Genomic DNA, 22,353 nt, shown 5'->3' with positions numbered 1-22,353 from the left:
GGCCACATGCCTGCCCCCACTGCATGTACTTCAGTGGGACTGTATGAAATGTGTTAAAGTGCTCGGCTATTTCTGGTGGTGCCACTGAAGTGAGTGGAGCAGAGGCGCACATGTGCAACCTCCACTGCTGGAGATTCGGAATGCACCGAGCCTGAAGTTTCAAGATTGGTGGCAGTCCCAGCGGTTGGACCCCACTGATCACAAGGTTATCCCCTATCCTGTGATAACTTGCTGTGATGGAACAACCCCTTTAAGAAAAGATAACTTGTTGTAGCAGTGTTGGGTAAACGTTTCTATATCTTCAGTCATGTTCTTAAGTTATGTGCATCATTACATTCCCAGAATGATGCAGAGCCGGATTCCGTATGCAAAATCCCGCAGCAGAATCGAGCTCTGTCTGCATATACTCGCTCTGTCATCATCTTTTCTGTACTGCGGATGACCCATCGGCTCACCATCACTCATGCGCAGTACAGATTATTTTTTTTCAAATTTTTTTTTCCACATTCCATCTCTGGGTAATGGCGCGGAATCTGCAACCTGTCCACAATGAACATTGTGGACAGGCCACGGCTCGGACGGCTTCTATTAACTTCAGTAGAAGCCCTCCTTGCGGAGCCCGCATGAAAATGGAGCATGCTGCGATTTTTCCTCCACGAGCGGGAAGCGCAATTGATCTCCACTCGTGTGTAGGAAGCAACAGGTCTCCAGAGGAAATAATGAGCAGTATTTGCTGCTGATTCGCAGTGTGCACACCGACCATGGATTCTCCAAACATTAGTGTTCACTTGTTAAGGGAAAAAATCTGCAGTAAAGCATTCAAATACTTTAACTTGTACACATGCCTATCATCAGTCTAAGGCCCCTGTCCACGGCCGTTGCGGAATATCGCAAGAGATATTCCGCCAGGGGGGAACACTAACAGGTCTCAGCGGTGAGCCTATCTGACAGATACGCTTACTGCAGAGAATCACAGCATGCCGCGATTTAGATCCCGTGAGTGGAGAATTACTATGATTCTCCGCTCGTGGACGCTGCGGCTGCACTTTCCATAGCAACGCTATGGAAAGCGTTCACTCCATTACCCGCGGCCGGATTATCGCAATGAACAATCGCCCCGTGGACAGGCAGCCTACATGCTTCTCGATAATCATCAGACAGAAGTGGCTTCTGATTGGAACATCCGTGCCTCTTTTGCATCTGTTTCAGCCTAGCTTTTGGATGGAGCACAGCTAGCACAGTCCGAGCATGCTCTGTGGAGTGTGCTCTAGTAACAATGAACAGCCAGAGATGCTCCTGCTAACAATGAACAGGCAGAGCATATTTTTCCTTAATACGCCTAAAAAAGTTACTGCAGTATAAATCCCCTGACTTGCAGCCCCAGATATTTCTACATGCATATGTTTTCTGCACGTAGTGGGGTTTTACAAATAGAGATGAATGAACCGAACCTGTAGAACCTGAATTCGGGTCGAACTATGCTACAAATGTGGTAATAATTTTTCTTCTTCTCCTTTTCTTTCACTTTCTTCTTCTCCCCCTTCTTCTCCAGAGGAAGGAGGAGAAGGAGGAAGAAAGAAGAAAAAGCATTGTAGCTGAGTGGTTGGACTGTTACTTTGCAACTCTGCAGTCCTAGGTTAAAATCTGACTGAGGGCAGCATCTGTATAGAGTTTGTATGTTCTCTTTGTGTTTCTTGTTCTCCTCTTTTGGGAGAAATAAAAAAGTGTGGCAGCTCAGAGATTAGCACTGGAGTCCTAGGTTCAAATCTCAATAAAGACAACATCTGTATGGAGCTTGTATGTTCTCTTCGTATTTCTTCTTCCACAGAAGTGTGGTGGCTTAGAGGTTAGTGCTGTTTCTTGCTGTCCTAGGTTCAAATTTAACTGAGGCCACAATCTGCATGGAGTTTTTCAAAGTCCATGCATATGTTGCCCTTACTGAAATTTGAACCTCGGACACCAGCAGTGTTAACTACTGAGCTACATCCAATGAAGAATAACCACCACCCCCATCTCCCTAGAAACTCTTCAGTACTAGTCTAGGGGTTTTTATGAACCTTCAGTTTGGTTGCAATTAGTTCGGACTGAACCAATCTTTTTGACGAAATTTGCCAAACTGGCAGAACTGAACTTTTTAAAAGTTCGCTCAACCATTGGTCAAGAAATGATAAAACAGCAGGCTATATAAGGTAGGCAGAGTGTTTGATAATCAGACCATTTCTGCCATTATTCATGGTCTTGGTCAGGTATGCAGTGACAACCCCATCAAGTATATACAGATAGTATGAGTCAGCCTAAGATAAGAATGTGAACATCTCAGAGGTCAACCCCACAGGCTGCTCACAGTTGTTAGACACCTAAGCCCTTAACTGGCAGCGAAATAGCAATTGTAACCTAAACAGTTGTTATACATTATTACCTGGGATAAGTGGGTCAAGATGCTTACGCTCTAGTTGTTCTGTATGTTACTGACACTACCCCAGTCTGAACAGGTAGGTTATTAGCGTCTTAAATTGACTTTATGAGCAGCCGAATGCTTCACAGCAAGAATGCAATCTTGACAGAGCTTCCTCCTCGCACGGTAATACTTATTGTTCCGCTTTCATGTTGTAATTTAAATTTTTACAATTAAAGTGCCAACGATAACCTCCTGGCATCCCTCCAGCTTCTGACAGTGATGTGCAGATAACATGGCTTTCAGAGCGACTCCTGCTTGGCTACTGATTATGCATTTCCAGCATCATACCTTCCATCATTTCAAGTGTCCAAAGAGGCACACTTAACAGATTAACATACGCAGGCACATTTCTGCCAACACTTATTGACTCGCATATAAAAGCCAGCCCATAGATGGAGCGGACGCCACAAACGGCTGCAGCATTAAGCGTTCATTGTTTCTATAATATACTGCTATAGGGATTCCTCGCTCAATATACATTGTCTGCTTTGATGAATGCAAAGAGTCTGGAGGGAGCTTACACTAAAAAGCTGAGTTTTAGAGATTCTATTGAGATCAATGGAATCTGTAAATATCTGCCTGATGTTTGCACCCTCTAGCGGTAGAATCTCAAAAGCGAACTCTGAATATTGTGCACGGTATTTGTTGGTCTATATAGCAGTATATTACAGAAACAATGTATTCACAATGTGTGAAATAACATCCAAGTGATGGATATGCTTTAACACTGTGTTGCTGGTTTTAAGGGCTCATGCCCATAAGCGACGCAGGATACACTTGCGGATTTACGCGACGGTAGTACCGCGATTAAAATTTTAAAAAGTGCCTGCGAGCGATCGCGGATTTACGTGGTCTCCATTAATGCTATATTCCACGGCGAAAATCCACGGAAAATAGAATATGCCACGTTTTTTTCCTGCTCGTGGGAAATCCGCAGTAGAAATCCACATGTGAGCATTGACAAGCCAAAAGCTATTAGGCTAAATAGAACCTAATAGCTGTGGGAATTCACGCGCGGGAAACCTGGTAGAAATCCATCCGTGGGCATTCACCCTTAAAGTGAACTCCATGTGTTGTAAGCCAAACACATGACCTGGCATTACCACATGTGATATATTGAAGTATAATATGCGCTCTCTGCATTTACATGACCACTTTATACCCTAAACTGCATCTACTTTCCCCCATTATATTGCTAAACTGGAGACAACTTACTGCACAGCCAGTGATGGTTACATGATAAACCTTCCCTTTATCAGAACAGATCTGTGCCGTTATAATGGCTGCTCTCTGCAGTATCATGTGTGCCATATCCTGGGCAAGTGGCAGATGCTGCGCCAAGATATCTGCTTTATAAAGCGAAGATTGCATCTCCGAGGGGTATATAGACATAATAGAAATGGGTTGGAAAGGACATTATTTTGCTATATACCGATATTTACTATACATGGGCTCAACGTTAGAATAAGTGCTCTCATTAGCCCTAGGATGTGAGGATTTCTCTACATATTGCTATCTGCTCCCTGTTGGGAGACGGAGCCTGAAATATACAGCGTACAGGGGGATAAAGTGGAAAGGCTGCTGAAACACTCCATGCGGCAGTGCAAAATTACTACTGAAATACTGTTGTTTAGGAGAACAAAGACCGTGGTGTTCTTGAAACCAGGCCATATTTCTCTGTTGCATGAGCTGATGACATGTGGAATGTAGCGAACACTTTAAAGTTCCAACGATAGCCTTGGAATTAACCCAAGATTTATAGGTACTATGTGGGCAAGCATAGCTCTGAGCGACTGACAAGGGCCAAATTGTGATAGTTAGATGACCGGGCCACAGCTTCTCCAAGATGGCACGTCTTTGGTTTTTTTTTTAGTATGTAGTGGTTAGTACTTCCACAAAATGATGGAGATAGGGTCGTGGGCATTTAGGGCTCATTGATACACATATGGAGTGAAGGGATAGTCCAACTAATCCTATCCCACAGAAGAGCTGCTGTGGCACAAATTGCTGAAAAGGTTAATACTATGATAGAAAAGTATCAGAAGACACAGTGACTATAGACTCAGACCTGTCAGAGTACCATGCTGACCCTTGTCCCCTCCCCAAAGTGTCTTAAATGGGTATGTGAGCAGCAGAACTGGACCATGCAGCAATGGAAGAAGGTGCCTTGGCCGGCAGAGGCAGCGTGGTCCTCTGGGAAAAGTTCTGCTGGGGTGCTGGCATTCATGTGGATGTTACTTTGCCAGGTACAGTACCGTCTACAGTCATATAAATGTATTCATTGTAAAATTGACCGGCGTAGCATGCAACGCAGTAATCAAAGCGCACCTACCCTATTTGCGTATCTCGGCAGTCAGTAGACTACAGTAGCCTACGCAAACAGCATAAGGTGATCAAGGAATTTTCGGCATGCCAAGCAAACAGCAGGGGTGCACAGAATGTTCAGTTAATGAAGAATACGTCTGTAGCATTAATAGTTGGCACCGCGCCGATACCGTCAGGCTGATCAGTATATACATTTAGTTAGAGGAGTTTATTGTTTTTTTCAAGGAACCTTTGTTGTACATTGTAATTCTGTTTAAGCTACACATTCGCTACATGTAAGATCTGCTGGGTAACAATTCCATTTTCTGTATGACGTGTACATATTAACATACATGTGCATATTATCAGCACGAGAGCTGTAGAGCAGCACCTGCAGAGCAATAGGTTGTCAAGGAGATCATTACTTTATGGGCCACGTGTTCTGGTTAATGTGCTACATGGTGGCCACTGTTAATTGGGCCACCCTTGCCCCGCAGTTCTGTAGGCTGCACTTCCGAATCCAAGACGTGTGGTTTTGTGCACAGGAAATTGCCGTAGACTCCTGTGTGTCCGTTAACACAGAAACTGTCCCACAAGACACAATAATGGAATCCTTGTTAATTTCCCCTGGGGATTGTGGGAGAGAGGAGCGCAGAGAGGAGGAGGGGGTGTCTGTGCTTCCACTGCCAGCTCTTAATATTAGTTCATCACTCTTACTGAGGAGACTAAAAATAGGCCGAGAATGAGAAATATTAACCCTTGAGTCACCTGGCTATTTGTTTTGCCGCCTCTCTCGTCATGCGTTTAACCTCTTCACAACCAGCAACGTGCAATAAAGCATTAATCATGTAGACGCTGGTCCTACAGAGTGACAATGAGATGGGGCATATAACAGCATAGATGTGTTTGTAGACCAGATCCACCAGCAGCCTCAACCAGCGAGGTTAGTCAATGTTTGCAGCTACCGAATCCCCGAGGCTTAGTTTATACTGCCTTAGTTAAACCCATATCCTAAGCAAACCATCTCCATTCTCTCTGATATTAATAAGAAATGTTCCCATTGACGTTTCCAGGTTGTGGGGGAAAGAAAAAGATAGATTAACCCTGTTATGACCAGAGGGATTTGCAGTACATCAATGCAGAGACTCAAACAATGCCGCCCCCTGAGGCCTTGCGGCAAGGACACATCCATTATTTTTGGGAAACGGTAAATATTAATGTGGAGCAGGAAAGATCAGCCATGGCCTGAGGGAGAATACACAGTGAAGGGAAAGAGAGAATAAAAATCCAGAGTCGTATTCCGGCAATTTAATTACATGCTTGGTTGTTTCAAAATGAAATTTGTTTGGTGACGGGATACGGAGGCAGACAGTTTTCTTGAACAAGGTGGCGGGGTGACGTCCTTAGTGGATTGGGGAAAGACAGGGGGTGAGGGGCTGCTGACGGTGGTGTGCGTGATCAGGGGGAATAAGCAGTGCAGGGTTAGAAAGGCAAGGCAAGTGACGAAAAACTAAATGCCACTTCCAAGGAAGCATTTGTTCTGTTCTGATATATTGTCATTATTCCCTGCAATTAGGATGACCAGGTTTCCCGATAAATGATGCAGAGAAGCGGGCTCTACTCCGATACAGCAACCATTAGCTCAGCTCTTATACAATGGTGCATGGAAAGAAACATTAGAAGAATTGCAACATTCTACTTTTATTTTCTTTGCGCTTTTTCTTCTACTGCGCCAAATCACATTGAAGAACATGCTGCGATATTGTTGGGCAGAGGCATAATAACCTATCTAATGCTCGACTACTGCTGGTGAATCGCGGGATGTCCTGTATATTCGTACATTAACATTGGATGTGTCACCTGTGGCTGTTCCCTCGCCCCGCAGACTAACAGCCTTTTGTATAGTATTTTATATAAGAAAAGTGCCCTTGTGTGTACGGCATAAGTCTTATCAAGTCCCATCACCTGTAAGCATTTACGTTTGAAAGAGTTAAAACGCGCAGACCACGGTATTAAATACTCTCCCCCTTTTTCAGTGGTTGAACGCTCTGTGGGGCACGTTCCTTTTTTCGTTAAGACGAGAAAAGAAATGTAATAATTACGGCTGCTGTGCCGGAAAGAATATAAAAAAGCAGAGATTTGTTGGAATAATCTCTGGGGTTTTGAAAATCACGCAGCTCAGAAAAAAAATTACAGCCGCTTTTTGAAAGGCAGATTTGTTCTTCCTTTTGTGAAGCTTAACATGAAGTGTGAATGGCTTGTGCAGGATTAACAACATGAGAAGAAGGACAAAGCCCACTTATTGTAGGCATTGTAAGCCACCTTCTCGGCACTGGGGGAGCCTCATCCACTGCCATTCATTTAGACAGGGCGGTGATCGGGGGAGAAGCATCATGTAGGACTCATTACCAAAATCTCACATCATTAAGAATAGTAAATTAATAGTAAAAATTATACCTAAATCACTGGCAGGATCAGACTCCATTGGTGAAATGGATCTGATAGCATTCTTGTAGGTGACTCTCCATCAAGGACAAAGGAGGGAGTCGGGGTGTGCTGTGCCCATAGACAACAACATGATTGTTATGTAATAAACAAAACATCATTGCTGTTAGTAGACAAACCTTCCAGATGTACCAATCAAGAGGGCAGTCAGAGGCATAACTAAATGACCATATAATCCATAGGACTACACCCCAAATTGTAGCTATTGTGACCAGTGACTCCAAGCTTTTTTTTTTACCCATGATGGAACTTCTGTTTCCACAAGGTCACTTATATCACCATGCCAGAATGTACCCAGAACCCCAATTTATACACAAGCATGCAAATACTACTACATGCTGTTTCACATGTATGCGTTATACCACAATGTTAGTGCAATAAATGGGTCACACTTGTCGAATGTTTTCTCCATCCCATGCCAAACATCTTGGAAGGAGCTGAAGATCATCTTTGTGCCAGTAAGGGATTACTTTCTCAGCAAATCCATGCAATATCTCTCCTTCATGGCGCTGCGCTCTACACATATTCACAGTTAATGAAGTGGGTTCTCAGCGGTAAGAGCGTTGACTGTCATGTTTATATAACTCTTTTTTATTGGCAATTTTTTGTACATAGTAGAAACATAAGTTGACAGTTAACAGTTTTACATACATCTTGTTTCTCATCTTGACAGTTTCTATTTGTTACATTCTGTTCACAACGGTTTAATGCCTCATTTTTTCCCCCTTTTATTTATTCCTTCCCCCTCCCCCCCCCCCCAACTCCCCAACTCTTAATACTTTACTGTGAAAACATAATAAATGCAGTTAATTACTATATTGTTGAGTTGACCCGCAGGGCGCATCATTTTCCTATCGCAATCTGTCATGCGATTTTGAGAATTCCCAGTTTGTGCATGTGATTTTGCTCATGGTACCACGTCGTATTGGTAAATTGATACATGCATTCTTTGATTTCTTTAAAGTCCAGGAACTTTTCTATGAATTCTCTCCATTTTTTGAAAAAGTTCTTTGCATGAGATTCTACACACCTTTCTATCTCTAGCCTTTCCATTTTTAATAGGTATTTTAGCTGTTGTATGACGTCTTTTATTTCTGGTGGTCTGGCTATCAACCAGTTGTTTAGAATACATCTTTTACTTATTAGTAGGATGTTATGGGTCATTTTGGTCCTTCTCGCGCTGTCTGGTAATTGGTGGAGTATAAAGGTTTGCGGTGTTAAGTGTAAATTCTGTCCCCCCATGTCTTTGGTTAGCTTTTGGATCCCTTCCCAGAATTTCTTGATTTTAGGGCATTGCCAGATTCCATGCAGAAAATCTGAGTGTGCCTGGGAGCATCGTGGGCATGCTTGCATTCTGTCTGGGCCGTTGGGGTTCCGAGGTTTATCAAACCCGTATATTGCTCTATGTATCAATTTAATTGACTGTCATGTTGATTTTCCAAATGCTGTGAAATGGTCGGGTGCTGCCTTATGCTGCTGAAATAATGATCGTCAGGCGCTCTTACAAGGAACGATTCTCGTTTAAACAAGCAAAAGTGAACAATAACGATCAGTGTAAACACAGACAACAAACGATGAATGATCAATCGTTTACTTTTCAATCATCGTTCATTCTATGCAGGCATACAAATCAATATTGGCTCATTCACTAATCGTTCAGTTTAAATCTTGATCATTTAGTCGTTCTTACTATACAGTGAATGTGAACGACTGAATGATTTCTGATTTGAACAATGTATCTGCCTGTATAAACAGGCTGCACGAGCAAACTCTGACATCGCTTGTTCAAACCACAAATCGGCTCGTCTTCACGGACCCTTAGGGATTTTGCAGCGTAAAAAATCGCAAAGCATTGAATTTCAATGGGTTCATTCAGACAAATGATTTTTTTACCGTGTAAAATAGGATATCCGTGACCATTTTTGGTCGCCTTCTTTATACGGTGTGTGAAAAGATAGCTCTTGCCCTATCTTTTGTCGAAATACGCAGCAAGCTCCCATAGACTTCTGTGGAAGCTGGAAAAAAGGGAGGCGAAGGGAGTTTTCCTGTGTACAACGCAGGGAAAAGACAGCTCGCCCTAATTAGGCATTTAATTGCCATTCTAATCCACAGGAAGGATGCAACACGCCAGCGTGTGAACAGGCATTTTAATCACCAAAATAAACCGATCGATCTGCTAGCACGGACATATCAGCCTGCAACTTGCTCTCTCCTCCCTTCAATTTATTTTACGTGAATATACGGTCCTTACATGCGAACGTATTACGCATACGCTCATGTGAACGGCTTTAAATACGCGACCTCTGATGGGGAGTTGAGCGTAGAAAATATTCATTTGTGCAATTATAGGGTGCTTACGGGCGAACGTATAAACGCACACGGTCGTGTAATGCAGGCCTTAGGGCCTCGTTCACATGAGCATCATATTAACGCTCAGATAGCTTTGCTAAAGCAGCGCTGCTATCTGAGCGATAAATTGGGTGAACGAATAGTAGCCACAAGCTATTCGCGAGTATGTCGCTACCCTCCCCCCCCCCTCCGCCCCCTCCCTTTGCCGGACGACTCCCATAGAAGTGTACGGGAGCCACCGGTGGTGTGCTGTCAAAACATAGCACTTGTCATATCTTTTGTCAGAGAGAAATCCCAGTGTAATAAAAAAGCGCCGTTTTTGGCGTGCGGTTTTTTTTCGGTGCGTCAAAAAATCGTTCATATAAAGGAAACCATGGGTTCTTTTAGACATGATTTTTTGATGTGCCTGTTCAGTGTCAGAATGACGTTTGGGTGAAGGAGGCCTTAGTCTGAGGTGTGTGAAAAACGTCATTAGTGCTTACATAGCAAAAGCTCCACTTCTGGGACCATGTGACGGGGGCTGCAATTGGGCTATTTCTTTAGGTTTCCGAATTTCATTAAAACTTCCAAGACCCTTTATGGCAGGTCCTGTCATGTTTCATTGCGATGTGTCTTTGCTATGACAGCATACTATAAACCCGCACTTTTGTCTCCGTAGGACGGAGTCGGTGGCAGAGAAGATGCTGACTAACTGGTTTGCTTTCCTCCTGCACAAATTCCTTAAGGTAAAACATTCAACATTATATATATCGTACTATGGATTGGCTTCACATCGCAATACTGTGTATTCAACTGAGTATTATTTCTCATACTAAAGAATTATAAACCTTGAAACAAGAATGTGGATTGCGGAAAGGGAGTATAATAGGTGACCTGTGCAGTAGTAAGGCTGCAGTGTAAAGTATATGTATAGGATAATTCAAAGGAGGGGGGGGGGTACGTCAGAGTATGTTTCTCAGGATTGGTGGGGGTCAAGAATGCCATGAAAATGCAGGAACAGTGCAGCTTTTATTTTTTTTAATTTTTTTTTACAAGCGCTTAAAAATGCTACAAAAATAGGATGTGTGAAGGAGGCCTTGGGACATGTTCACACAAGAGTGATGCTACAGATTTTATAGTACAAGCATTGTGAATGAGATGTTAACAAATCCCATCCACACGCTGCGGAGAAAATCTGCCGCATACATGGACTTCTTTGTAGAGTTTAATTTATGGAGAGGATTTCACCACTGATTTTACTCCTTCAAATGAAAGCTGAAAAAAGCACCAAATTCTGCACCATTTGATGTAGATTTGCGGTTGCCAGAGTAGTGCAGATTTGCTTTGGGATGTGAATCCAGGATGTGTGAACAGACCCATAAGGTGATTTCCATGATGGAAACTCCTGGTAAATGTGAACATAAATTTACAGGTCCAATGCAGAGAGACAGGGAGGATGTGCCCGCTTTGGGGAGGATACCTTCGAATTCGAGCATTAGGCTTGCATTTTACTGACTTGGGGTATATACACTTAAGGGGTGTTTGACCGCTGCCGAAGGGTATCTACTTGAGACTTTTTGACCCTGTGATCAAAACCACATAAAATTTGTTTAAAACTTCACACATTTATACGCTGGTTGTGGAGATTTTGCAGTTCTTTTATTGACCTAGTAAAATAAATGTGGGGTCAAAAACATCTTGTGTAAATATGCCCTAAAGTGTATGGGCAGCCTAGGCCTGACTCACTATAAAATAGGATGTGAACTCTAAAAGTGCCTAGGGCAGCAAGAACTCTAAGTATAGCCCTACTCAGGGGAGCCCACAGGCCTTTGGAGCATCCATTAGCCCCAGCACCATCCGTAGGGAACTTCATGCGAAGGGTTACCATGGCCGAGCGGCTGCACACAAGCCCAACATCACAGCAGTGAATGCACAGAGGTACCTGTGTTTGTGCTTGGAGCCTCATCTTGGACTGTAAGTGACTGGAAGCAAGTATTCTGCTATCCATGGTACACCATCTTCCAATTGGATGGCTGCACTTAGGTATGGCAGTTGCCTGGAAGGCGGTTTCTACACGACCGCATGGTCCCAACAGTGAAGTTTGGAGGAGGTTCTGTTATGGTGTGGGGGGTTTCTGCTAGGAAGGACTAGGGTCATTGGTTATAGTGAAGTCCATCCTCAACACCAATGGGTACAGATATCACCTATGTATGTCCCAATACTTTTGTCCGTATGATGCGTATCCTACCAATAGGTACCGATTTGGTAGTAACAGAATGTGTTTGCTTGTTTTTAGGAGTGCGCTGGGGAGCCTCTCTTCATGTTACATTGTGCCATTAAGCAGCAGATGGAGAAAGGACCTATAGATTCAATCACTGGAGAAGCCCGCTATTCATTGAGTGAAGATAAACTGATTCGGCAGCAGATTGAGTACAAAACCCTGGAAAGTATTACAAATGTCCACAAGGGGGACTAATTTCCTAATACAAACTGTGCACTGCTGCCTCCGCGGAGGATTCGGCACATTAAACTATTTGCACTAGTAGTTTGTTGCTGTCACTCTTTGCTGAACATACTGCTAATAACAGCATCACGCCGGTAAGGTGCAGCTGCCTATTTCTGGTGGTCCTAGGCATACTCACAGGACTAAATGCAGGATGACAACTGCAATTAGGTTGTGGTACTAACTGCTCTAAGATACTTTCATACTTGTCGGATTTGTTACAGAAGTTTCTGCAACGGAAAAGATAATTGTCATATACTGTATCTAAATGAGTTTGTTTCTGCAGCATGTGCGTGAATATCTGTAGACCCCACTGAGATAAATGGGGCAGGGGCAGACGTTTCTACAACAAATCTGCCACATGTGAATACACAGTGCTGTACCCTTCATAAAATGCCAAGTGACTACAGATCAAACAATGTTACTCCGGCGACAGCCGTGTTCTCGTGGTTTTATCACATTTCCAGATAATTTAATAACTTCAAGCATTGTATCCTTACAGATCCTGAACTGTGTGAACCCCGACAATGAGAACAGTCCAGAGATACCGGTGAAAGCCCTGAACTGTGACACCATCACTCAGGTGAAGGAGAAGATCCTGGATGCCGTATATAAGAATGTGCCCTATTCTCAGAGACCAAGAGCCCTTGACATGGACTTGGGTAAGTACAATAATTCGTTACCGCTTCCACAGCAGCAGGAAATGAATGTCTTTTAATTGCATTACAAAGCCAGTGCATCAGGACTAAATATACTGACGCTCCTCTTATGATGATTGTGCTGCAATGAAAGTCACAGTTTAAAGATTCAAATCTTTGTGTGATAAAGAATATAAAGAATTGGGGAAAAAATGTTAATTTCACAATCCACCTGCAATTTCTATACTGACTTTTCTTTAAAGTTATACTTCATCCATAGTAATAGGGTATCGGTTCCTGCGTAGCCAAAACTGGGGTCCAGCTGTTTGCTTGTACTTAAAAACCTTATCCTTTACAGCTTATTCACACAACCAGCAGAACTTCTCAGGCTCTTCATCAGATACTGTGCCTTTTCGAAAGTATTCATCCACAGCTGCCGAATTCCACACCAAATCTGCAGGTCTAACTGCGGATTTTGATGCAGAATTGCAGGCAGGTTTTAAGCCATTTTTAATTCTGCATTATCATTTGCAGCTAGGCTGTGGATTTTGATGCAGAATTTACTGCGCCTTGCATACGGCCTGTTCCTCCCTGCGTGAAAGATCCCTTTAATACATCTATTCTGAAAGGCTCTTGTGTCAGCAACACCACTAAGCAAGCAACATGAGGAGGTTTCCAAACAGGTTGGGTCATTAAAATAATATCCCAAACTTTGAACATCCATGGAGTACCATTAAATTCATTATAACGTAATGAAAAGAATATGGCACATCTGCAGACCTGACAAGAGAAGGCCGCCCACCAAAACTCAGAGACAAGGAGGGCAGTAATCATGGATTCAGCAAAGAGACCAGTGATAACTCTAAGGGAACACCAAAAATTCATACCAGAGATGTAAGCATCTATCAATTGTTCCACTATAAGCCGTTCGCTCCACAAAGTGGGACATTATGGAAAATCGGCCAGACAAAGTAATTGTTACAGAAAAAACATAAATAGCGTGTGGTGGACTCCCCAAACACATGAATGAAGGTTTTCTGGGCAGATGAGGCTAGAAGCAAACATTTTTGTCTGTCATGAGAAATGCTGTGTATGTTTCAATCCAACATTTCCCCTTCCACCAAGAAGCATGGTGGGGTCAGCGTTATATAGCGGGGAGACTTTTATCAGCAGGGACTAGAAAACTGTTCAGGATTGAAGAAAGACTAATGGCATCAAATGCGGGGCAATTGTTGAGAAAACTTGTTTCAGTCTGCCAGAGGTTTGAGACCAAAGGCCCTTTTACACGCAAAGATAAATTTTTCAACTGACTGAAAGATTTAGCGATCTATTTGCATAAAGTGTTAATGGCCACTAACACTTTATCATCTTCATTTGCATGTAAAAGGGCCTGCATGAGTTGTTTGCAGAGCCCAGTGTATGTTTTAACACACACACAGCTGTGCAAGCAGCTGCAGTGATCTCTCGTGACTGATAGCATAAATGTGTTTGCTTTATCTCTGTCACTGAACGATGGATTTTAAGTTAACCTTAAAACTATCATTAAAGCAAAAAGTGTGCGATGCATGCGTTTACATTTAATGATTATCGCTCATTTTCGACCATCTGAACGAATTTTGAGCGATAATTATTGTATGTAAAAGGGCCTTAAGACAAGGGCTCATCTTTCACCAGAACTAAGTCCCTAAACATACCACTAAATGTCTTGGAATGGCCTAGTCAAAGCCCGGACCTCAACCAATTTGAGAATCTGTGGCATGACTTGAAGACTACTGGACAACAACACAACCATCCAACTTGAAGGAGTTGGAGCAGTTTGGCCTGGAAAATTGTGCAAAAATCCCAGTATGTAAATGTGCTAGGCTGATAGAGACCCGGAGAGACTTCCATCTGTAAAAATTAGCTGTGAAGTGTTGGCTTGCAAGGGGTGAATGCCTATGCAGATTAAATTCTCTCTTTTTGTCGTAATTACTGTTTGTTTCGAATTTTTCGGCATGTTGGGTAAATCAAATGGTACAAACCCTCCAAAATCGCTATACATTGCCTTTTGTCTGATCCCTGAACAGAATGGAGACAAGGACGCATAGCAAGGGTCGTTCTACAAGATGAAGACATCACAACCAAGATAGAAGGAGACTGGAAAAGGCTCAACACACTTTTGCACTACCAGGTACATACCTACATGATACTGGCTTGTATGATTGTCCAGAGTTACACAGCAGTGGTTTCCTACCTGCCTCCCAGCTGTGGTGAAGCTACAACCTGCAGCACCCTGCCAGGGCATAATAAGGGGGGTTCTACCAATCTAGTGGTGGTGGTGGGGGGGCACTGATATAAATAGTGACCAGCTTTAGTTTTCTTTCATATATTTTTTTGCCAGCATCTTTCATTCAAACGGGCTCTTTTTCTATTAAAAAAGTATGGGAGAAAAGAATTGAGAGAAACGCCATACTAGAGAATATGAGGTTTGAAACAAATGCCATCAATCCTAAAAAGTGAAGGAAAAATACCACAAAAAATGCATCGTTTTTGTTAAAAGTGTGACCCTTCTCAATAGGAGAAAAAAAGGAATCTTGTAGATATGAGACCTTCACAATGATACCTAGCCATTAAAAGGTGTCATATCTACAAGATTACTTGGTTTCCCTTATTGAGAAGGATCACAATTTGCTCTACTGGCTAACACAATGCCAATTTTTTTTTCTTTTTGCTAAAAATGTTCTATATTCTTTCTAGAAGCAACTTGTAAGGTTCATCATTGAGAAAGGTTAAAGAGTCTTGCAGCGGTCCTGCTCTTTAAAAGGCATTTATTAAATACGCTCATTATCCATACTGTGCAGCCATAGAAATTAATTGTAATTTAAATGCTAGCCTTAACGTTAAGTATCCTAATTTAAGGCCTGTAAAATATCAAACCTCTCTGTGGTATCCCTCCATCTCCTGTCGGATTACATCATTGTCTTCTGCTCGTAGTAGTTTAATGATGCACTTTGAAATAATGCAGTCACTCTACAAGCAACCAAGGTAAAGAAACCTGTATACTTTACGTAGTTTGCATTCTTGCCTAGTCCTCTGTATAAGATATTTACAGTACTTAAAGGGAGCCTTCCATCACCGCTGAGCCCTACAAACTATGTTGTAAGACTCAAAGGTCAGGGAATGGGGGGGGGGGCTCTGTTGCATATTCACCAGACACCCCATTTCAGCACTGTGTCCCCATGAAGCTGCCACAAAGCAGCAGCTTGACTTTCTGCATGCACTTCCCATAGAGATGGATGATAGATGTGCACGCTGTAAGAGTCACACTGTGTGCCTGAGTGCCAAGTTTGCGGGGACATGGTGCTGGAATGGGGCGCCTGGTGAGTTAGAAATGTAGCTCCATGGACTTCCCGTTTCCTCACCTTAGATCCCCAAAAAGTAGTTTTTGGGGCTCAAAGGTGATGACAGTTTCCCTTTACCCTAATTAGTTTAATTAATATTGAAGTAGAAGCAGAACAGCATAATGCTAATTTGAGTAGATCTGATTAGAGATGAGTCACCTAGAAATCATAACTCGGGGAGTCCTATGATAGTTGATATATAGCTGCTATAGACTTGGTTTAGTAATAAACAAGTTCCAAGCAAATTATCCTGATTGTTTTTAGAGATTACTTTGCAGCACATTGGCTTTGCTAACGAGGGTACTTGTTTGCCAGATCTGGAAGGCTGTGTACTTCCTTAGCTATTATATTTGAATTTGTGAATGTGCAACTCTTCCTGCTATAAACCCATTGCATGATTCGGTTCACATCACATTTCTGCATCCAGTTGACAAGTACTGTCTTTTTTTTTTTTTTTTACAAAGATTGGACACGAGGTACTTTTAAAGCAGGACACAACGAGACTCCTATCCTCTAGCTGGCTGTTGTCATTGACTTCTATTGTACAAACAACATGGTCCAGCTAGATCTTGTCCTTCATCAGGATAGAAGCCCACATTCCGGCTGGTGACCCCGTGTACCTGTGGTTTCTGCATTGTGTATGACCACGGCAGCTCGCCGTCGGTCATGTGAAGTATAGAGAATTTTTTTCAATATTTCTATCTCCCACACTGTCGCTTAGCGATGACGCAGGTACCCGCAACCCATACACAGTGTTAATTGCATATGGGCTGCAGGTTGGATGGCTTCCATTGACAGAAGGCTGTATGGCAGCCCTGGAGATGTATTATATGGAGGTACAGTGGGCCTTATACACGTCTATATGGGTATTGTATTATGACTCCACACAACTTGGAGGTTTATGAATCCGTGTCACAATCATGTGCAATCTAAATAAGAGTTCCTCAAAATGGCTTTGATCTATATCTAAAGGGTTAACATAGAATAATACTTTCCCCAAAGATCCAAAATCTCAGTTAAAGGTCATCTTTGATGTATCTTCACCCGTTTCTGTTAATTCTCTTGGTGTCCTTACAACTGCAGATATCTGATTTATTGTTCACTGCTAGGCGGAGAAGCCTTAAATGTTACAAGGTAGTGGCCATTTTATCACCAACGAGGGCACCGTTAATTAGCCCTATGAAACTCTAATGACCAAAGTGTCGTTGATTCCAAAGTTTTGTAAAATTAAAAAGCTAATAATCCCTGTCTTGTACAAGGGAAGCATCATCCCTATGCTATATGTAGTTATTCTATATTCATGCAGTTTAGGAGCATGAAGTCTATGTGAGAAGGATGAAGTGTGAACCTTCCTATAAGAGAATCTCGTTAGCACTAATATTCATCTACAGTATGACTTTTGCCTAATTAATCCTCCAGATGTAATAGAGGGACAGGCAATTTAAGCCTCTGAAAGATGGCTTTATTGCTTGTCTTACCATAAATCACATTTTTATAAAGTTCATAAAACCGGTTAGAATAAAAAATGGTTTAATAAGAATGCTTTATAGTCCATAACATTATGATAGCTGCTTATTCTCTTTGTGCTTCAGCCTTAATTAAATCAGTGGCATTCTCCATCTTTAAAATGGGGCTGGAAATGAGAGGGGCTAAAGTGTGCTTTTAAAAAAATGTGGTTTTCACACGCGATTAGCCACCGACACGAAGTAGCTCTGAACACCTCTTATTTAGCTTCTGGGTTGGGTTATATGGAAACACTTGTAATACAAACAACGCTTCATAGGAGGAAATGAGTCACATTGTGGCACTCACAGCTATGCTATTGTACTGTCAACGGAAAGACCTCCAACTTCTATCGGAAACGACAATCCGAGAGACTTTCCAATAGGATAAGCTCATAGCACAAGTCATGCACTGCCGACAGGCCTCCATAATATCCTGCTATGAGGGTGCACCCTGCTAACAACTCATGCCTGCTTTCAGTTATCGTCTGCTTACATACCAAGCCGATGCCAGAAGATATACAGTGGAAAATATTTGGCCACTAATTTTGCCTTTTAAGCAATATTAAACAAATTGTACCTTTAAAAAGATCCGTTGTGAGAACAAACACTAGAAGTAGAGCACAGCTGTCTTACTGAGGAACCCCAGATGTGATTGAACTCTGGTATCAGTGAAGATTAGGGTCACCTTCATTAGGTTTGGAGGTAATTCCACCGCTACAAAACATTCAGGCTTTGGCGATTGGTAATAAAAATATTACTTTGGGAGATTTGGATGATTCTGGCCTACAACTAACAGCTGAGTTATTGGAAAGTATCTTGAAACCTTCGTTGACCTTTTGTAAGACATCACTAGACATCATCTGTTGACTGCATCATGTTTTTGCAGGTTTCTGATCGTTCAGTAGTGGCTCTTGTCCCAAAGCAAACCTCATCATACAACATCCCAGCTTCTGCAAGTATATCGCGGACCTCTATCAGCAGATACGGTAAGAAAGAGTGTGTCAATATATTCAGAAACTGCAACTATTTTCAATTCTTTCAAGAGTAACTGTTCACTACACCAAAAAAACCTAATCCTCTTAGATATGTTGGTTAAGGCACCATCCATGCGCTATATTTGGTCAATATTTTGCATGAATATGTGTAAGTCAAATCCAGGAGTGGTTCCAAAACATGGAAGAGGTACAAATCTTTCCATTATACTATTCTTCTCTGTATGTTTTCTATTTCTACTATGGCCAATTTCACGCAACCGTTAGGGCCACAAATCCTGGCCGGACCGCGGGTCTGATCACCCAAACCAACAGCGTTCTATGTCCTTATTACACTTGTGTGCAACTAGCCTGTACTGATGCAAAATGCTGACCATAATACACAAAGGTGAAAATGGCTTAAAACGTGGCTCACATGTACTTGTGCCGGCTCTTGCCATAAACTGATAAAATTGTCACAAAGCATGGCAAAATTGCCCACAAATTTCACTGTTTACATCATGCTTGCCAAAGGCTGAAAAAGCACAGGTGGTCTCCATGTTTAAGACAGATTCACGACGGACAAAAATCACATGCACCAAAATCGGTAAAAGTGGCCCTCAGTGCATACGGAGGCCTATCCATGCTGCAATGTGTAGCACAGGATTATGTTGGTTTTACTGTGAAACAGTGAATAAATACATGCCAGAGAAGACGAGGGAATAGTATAAGATGCCATGAAAAACCCAAATATCCATGTTTCTTAAGAATAATAGCCAAGACGTGAGGAGGACCTCTCGGGCAGAGACATATGGGCACTTTATTACCAGCTGCGCCTGACACGTCCTACAGCACAAAAACATGTCATATATGAAAGCTGGTATGTAGATAAAGCAATGCTGTTGCCACTAGACACTATGGTCGTGTGCGGATACCCTACGTATTCTAATGACACGGGGTTCGCAGTACATTTTGGCATAAACAAATTAGCTTTTAAAGAATAATCTCAATACTAAAACCAGACGACCCGTAAATAGAACGGATATAAAGTAAGATGAAGAAGAAATAAGCTACAGCCTTCTCCAGAACTCAGAGGGTTACTGTTCTCAGCAGAGATTCTCAGGAGCCGTTACTATGCAGATCACGGCATAAACGACATAAATCTTCAGCCGCTAACCGTCTGCGAAGGCGGCAGTATCAGTAACATTTGTCTCTCTCATTCATTAACATGTAAATTATGAAAATTGGAGCAAACATGATTACAGTGGAAAGAAAAAGCATCACAACATATTATTGGGACTCAACAATACTACTGATCGCTGGTTTGAGGCTCGGCGCTCAGGAAAAGGAACTATAAAAGCTGCATTTTTGGCTCCTGCAAGTCTCTGACATTAGCAGCAATATTAATGGTGACATTGGAAATGTTAGCAGGGACTCGGCATTGTCTGGGGCTGATGGAGATGTTCATGGAGCAAAGGAGAAAAGGAAGAATCATTTCATGACAGGAACACTGGCGTCTGTTCAGTCTTCTGTCCGGCAGCGACTGCAGTAACGTGTCGGGCTTTCTGCATCCGCACTACTTACACAGCATAATCGTATCTCCTTTACCTTGACAACAGAGACAATCACAATTAAACCTCCGCAGCCTTCTTCTCATTTGACGGCATTTTTATTGCTAAATAGTGCTTTCTTTGCTAAGCTGTGCTAAGCTTCTTGCTGTTTCTTCGGATAAACCGCAAGGAGACTTATGGTTCATTAATACTGGCAGCATTTGACTGAGGGCCAAAGTCATTTGACTTTCCAACCGTAAACCCCTACAAGGCAGGTCTGGTTATTAAAAAGGATCTTGAATCAATTACAAAAACAGCTGCATGCTTCCTTGTAATGTACAATGATATCTAAGTGATGTCTATCCATGGGCATCAGTAGTGGCCACATCAGCAGAGGTTCTCCTAGACTTCGCTCACATCTGCTCTCATATTTAGCTGTCAGCTTTCGAGTGCAGTTTTAAGAACGAAAGAACAAATGTTAGTGGCTAACCCTATTCCATAGGATAGAAGTGTATTGAATATCACTATTTTATCCCTCTTGTAGACTCCACATTCCGCTACACGGGCAGCCCTGATAGCCTTCGTTCTCGTGCTCCCATGATCACACCAGATCTGGAGAGCGGTGTTAAAGTTTGGCACCTGGTAAAAAATCATGAACATGGAGACCAGAAAGAAGGGGACCGGGGAAGCAAGATGGTTTCTGAAATCTACTTGACAAGGCTGCTAGCAACCAAGGTAACCTCCAAACTCTCTTTGATGTCTCACCAGAATGATCATGATCTTGTCATCTGTCTACAGTTTTCTTTTGCTCAAGGATGAGATGGAAGAAATTCTACAACTGCACCAGTATTGATGAATTCTAGTCATTTTCTAGATCCAAGACAAACTGTCATAGTCAGTCCTCTGAACCCATAGACTAATAATGACAGGTTTAACGATAGCTAGACATTTTGGATTAAGTATATCAAAAATGAAACTCCAAACTTTCTTTATCATATGTGTAATGGCTTATCCAGATGACTATAATTCTCTTCCGGGTGCTTTCTGTGTGTTTAATTGACTGCACACTGACCTATTACAATCAATAGAGCTATTCAGATGGTCCGTGTAAAAAAAAAAAAAAAAAAAAAAAAAAAAATATAAAGTTGCCTGCCCTATTCTGGTCCGACTATTGGGATGACAGTCATTCATTCAAGACCAAAAAACAGTGACACTAGTAAAAAAAAAATTAGCACATCCATTTCTTAAATTTTTTTTTAACCTGAGAAAATAGGATGAAACCCGCATAACACACAGAAGTAAAAAAAATAGACACACGCAATGCATACAGATACACGCTCTTACACGCATATTAAAATCACTCAGTTAATCACAGACCAAAATCGGACACACTTGTGTGACTATGGCATAAGTCTTTGGTTAGAGCCCAGAATGAAAGCGGATGTTTCACGTTATGTTTTGAGATTACTGACAGAATGGTTTGGGGTTAGAGTTGTCTGTGGATTTTTACAGTGGTGTCTTTTTAAGGTGCAAGTTTACCCCTAACAACACAGAGAAAGCAGGGTAGTGAATATCAGCTGCATTTCTTAAAGAGTAACTGAAGTGTTAAGCATTTTCCATAAACCAATAGGACTAGCGGATATAAGAAACACTCTAATATATTTTTATTAGAAAAACAATGCATTTTTCTCCACATATATAAGTCACTTCTCCTTCCTCTCTCACTAATCGGTCACTCTGAATATACTGATTAAATACGTACAAAGAAGTCTGTACACAAAGATCAGACATTTTTAAAATTCAACTATACATTGCGTTTATCTGTATACATAATCCAGTGGGAAATGCCAATTTTTTTTGTCTTATAGGGAACACTACAGAAATTTGTGGATGACCTTTTTGAGACACTCTTCAGTACAGTACATCGTGGGAGTGCCCTACCTCTTGCTATTAAGTACATGTTTGACTTCTTGGATGAACAGGCAGACAGACATGGTATCTATGATACAGATGTCCGACACACATGGAAAAGTAACTGGTAAGTTGATCAGGAAGAGATACAATGGCTGTGATTAAGATTGCTAGTACCGTGTTTGGCAGAAAATAAGAAAGTGTCTTATAGTAATTTTTTGTCCCAAAAGAGGTGTCAGGTCTTATTTTCAGGAATGTCTTATTTTACTTGCCCAGCAGGCTCAGTCCAGGTCCTCCACG

The 22,353-nt window shown here is 42.0% G+C and overlaps 1 protein-coding gene across 3 annotated transcripts in view; it reads left to right on the top strand.

Moving 5' to 3' along the window:
• Window positions 1–22,353, top strand: part of PLXNA2 (plexin A2) — a 322,079-nt gene that overhangs the window by 289,295 nt on the left and 10,431 nt on the right. For all 3 annotated transcript variants that reach the window (XM_066600225.1, XM_066600224.1, XM_066600226.1), the window contains exons 23-29: window positions 10,275–10,341; window positions 11,892–12,038; window positions 12,601–12,760; window positions 14,803–14,906; window positions 18,508–18,607; window positions 20,687–20,877; window positions 22,011–22,180. In XM_066600225.1, coding sequence (XP_066456322.1) covers window positions 10,275–10,341; window positions 11,892–12,038; window positions 12,601–12,760; window positions 14,803–14,906; window positions 18,508–18,607; window positions 20,687–20,877; window positions 22,011–22,180 — 939 coding nt within the window. The remainder of the gene's footprint in view (window positions 1–10,274; window positions 10,342–11,891; window positions 12,039–12,600; window positions 12,761–14,802; window positions 14,907–18,507; window positions 18,608–20,686; window positions 20,878–22,010; window positions 22,181–22,353) is intronic.

This window comes from Eleutherodactylus coqui, chromosome 4 (genome assembly GCF_035609145.1).
Source record: "Eleutherodactylus coqui strain aEleCoq1 chromosome 4, aEleCoq1.hap1, whole genome shotgun sequence".
NCBI lineage: Eukaryota > Metazoa > Chordata > Amphibia > Anura > Eleutherodactylidae > Eleutherodactylus > Eleutherodactylus coqui.
Note: the sequence above shows the minus strand (reverse complement) of the source record. Positions and strands in the feature narration are given on the sequence as shown.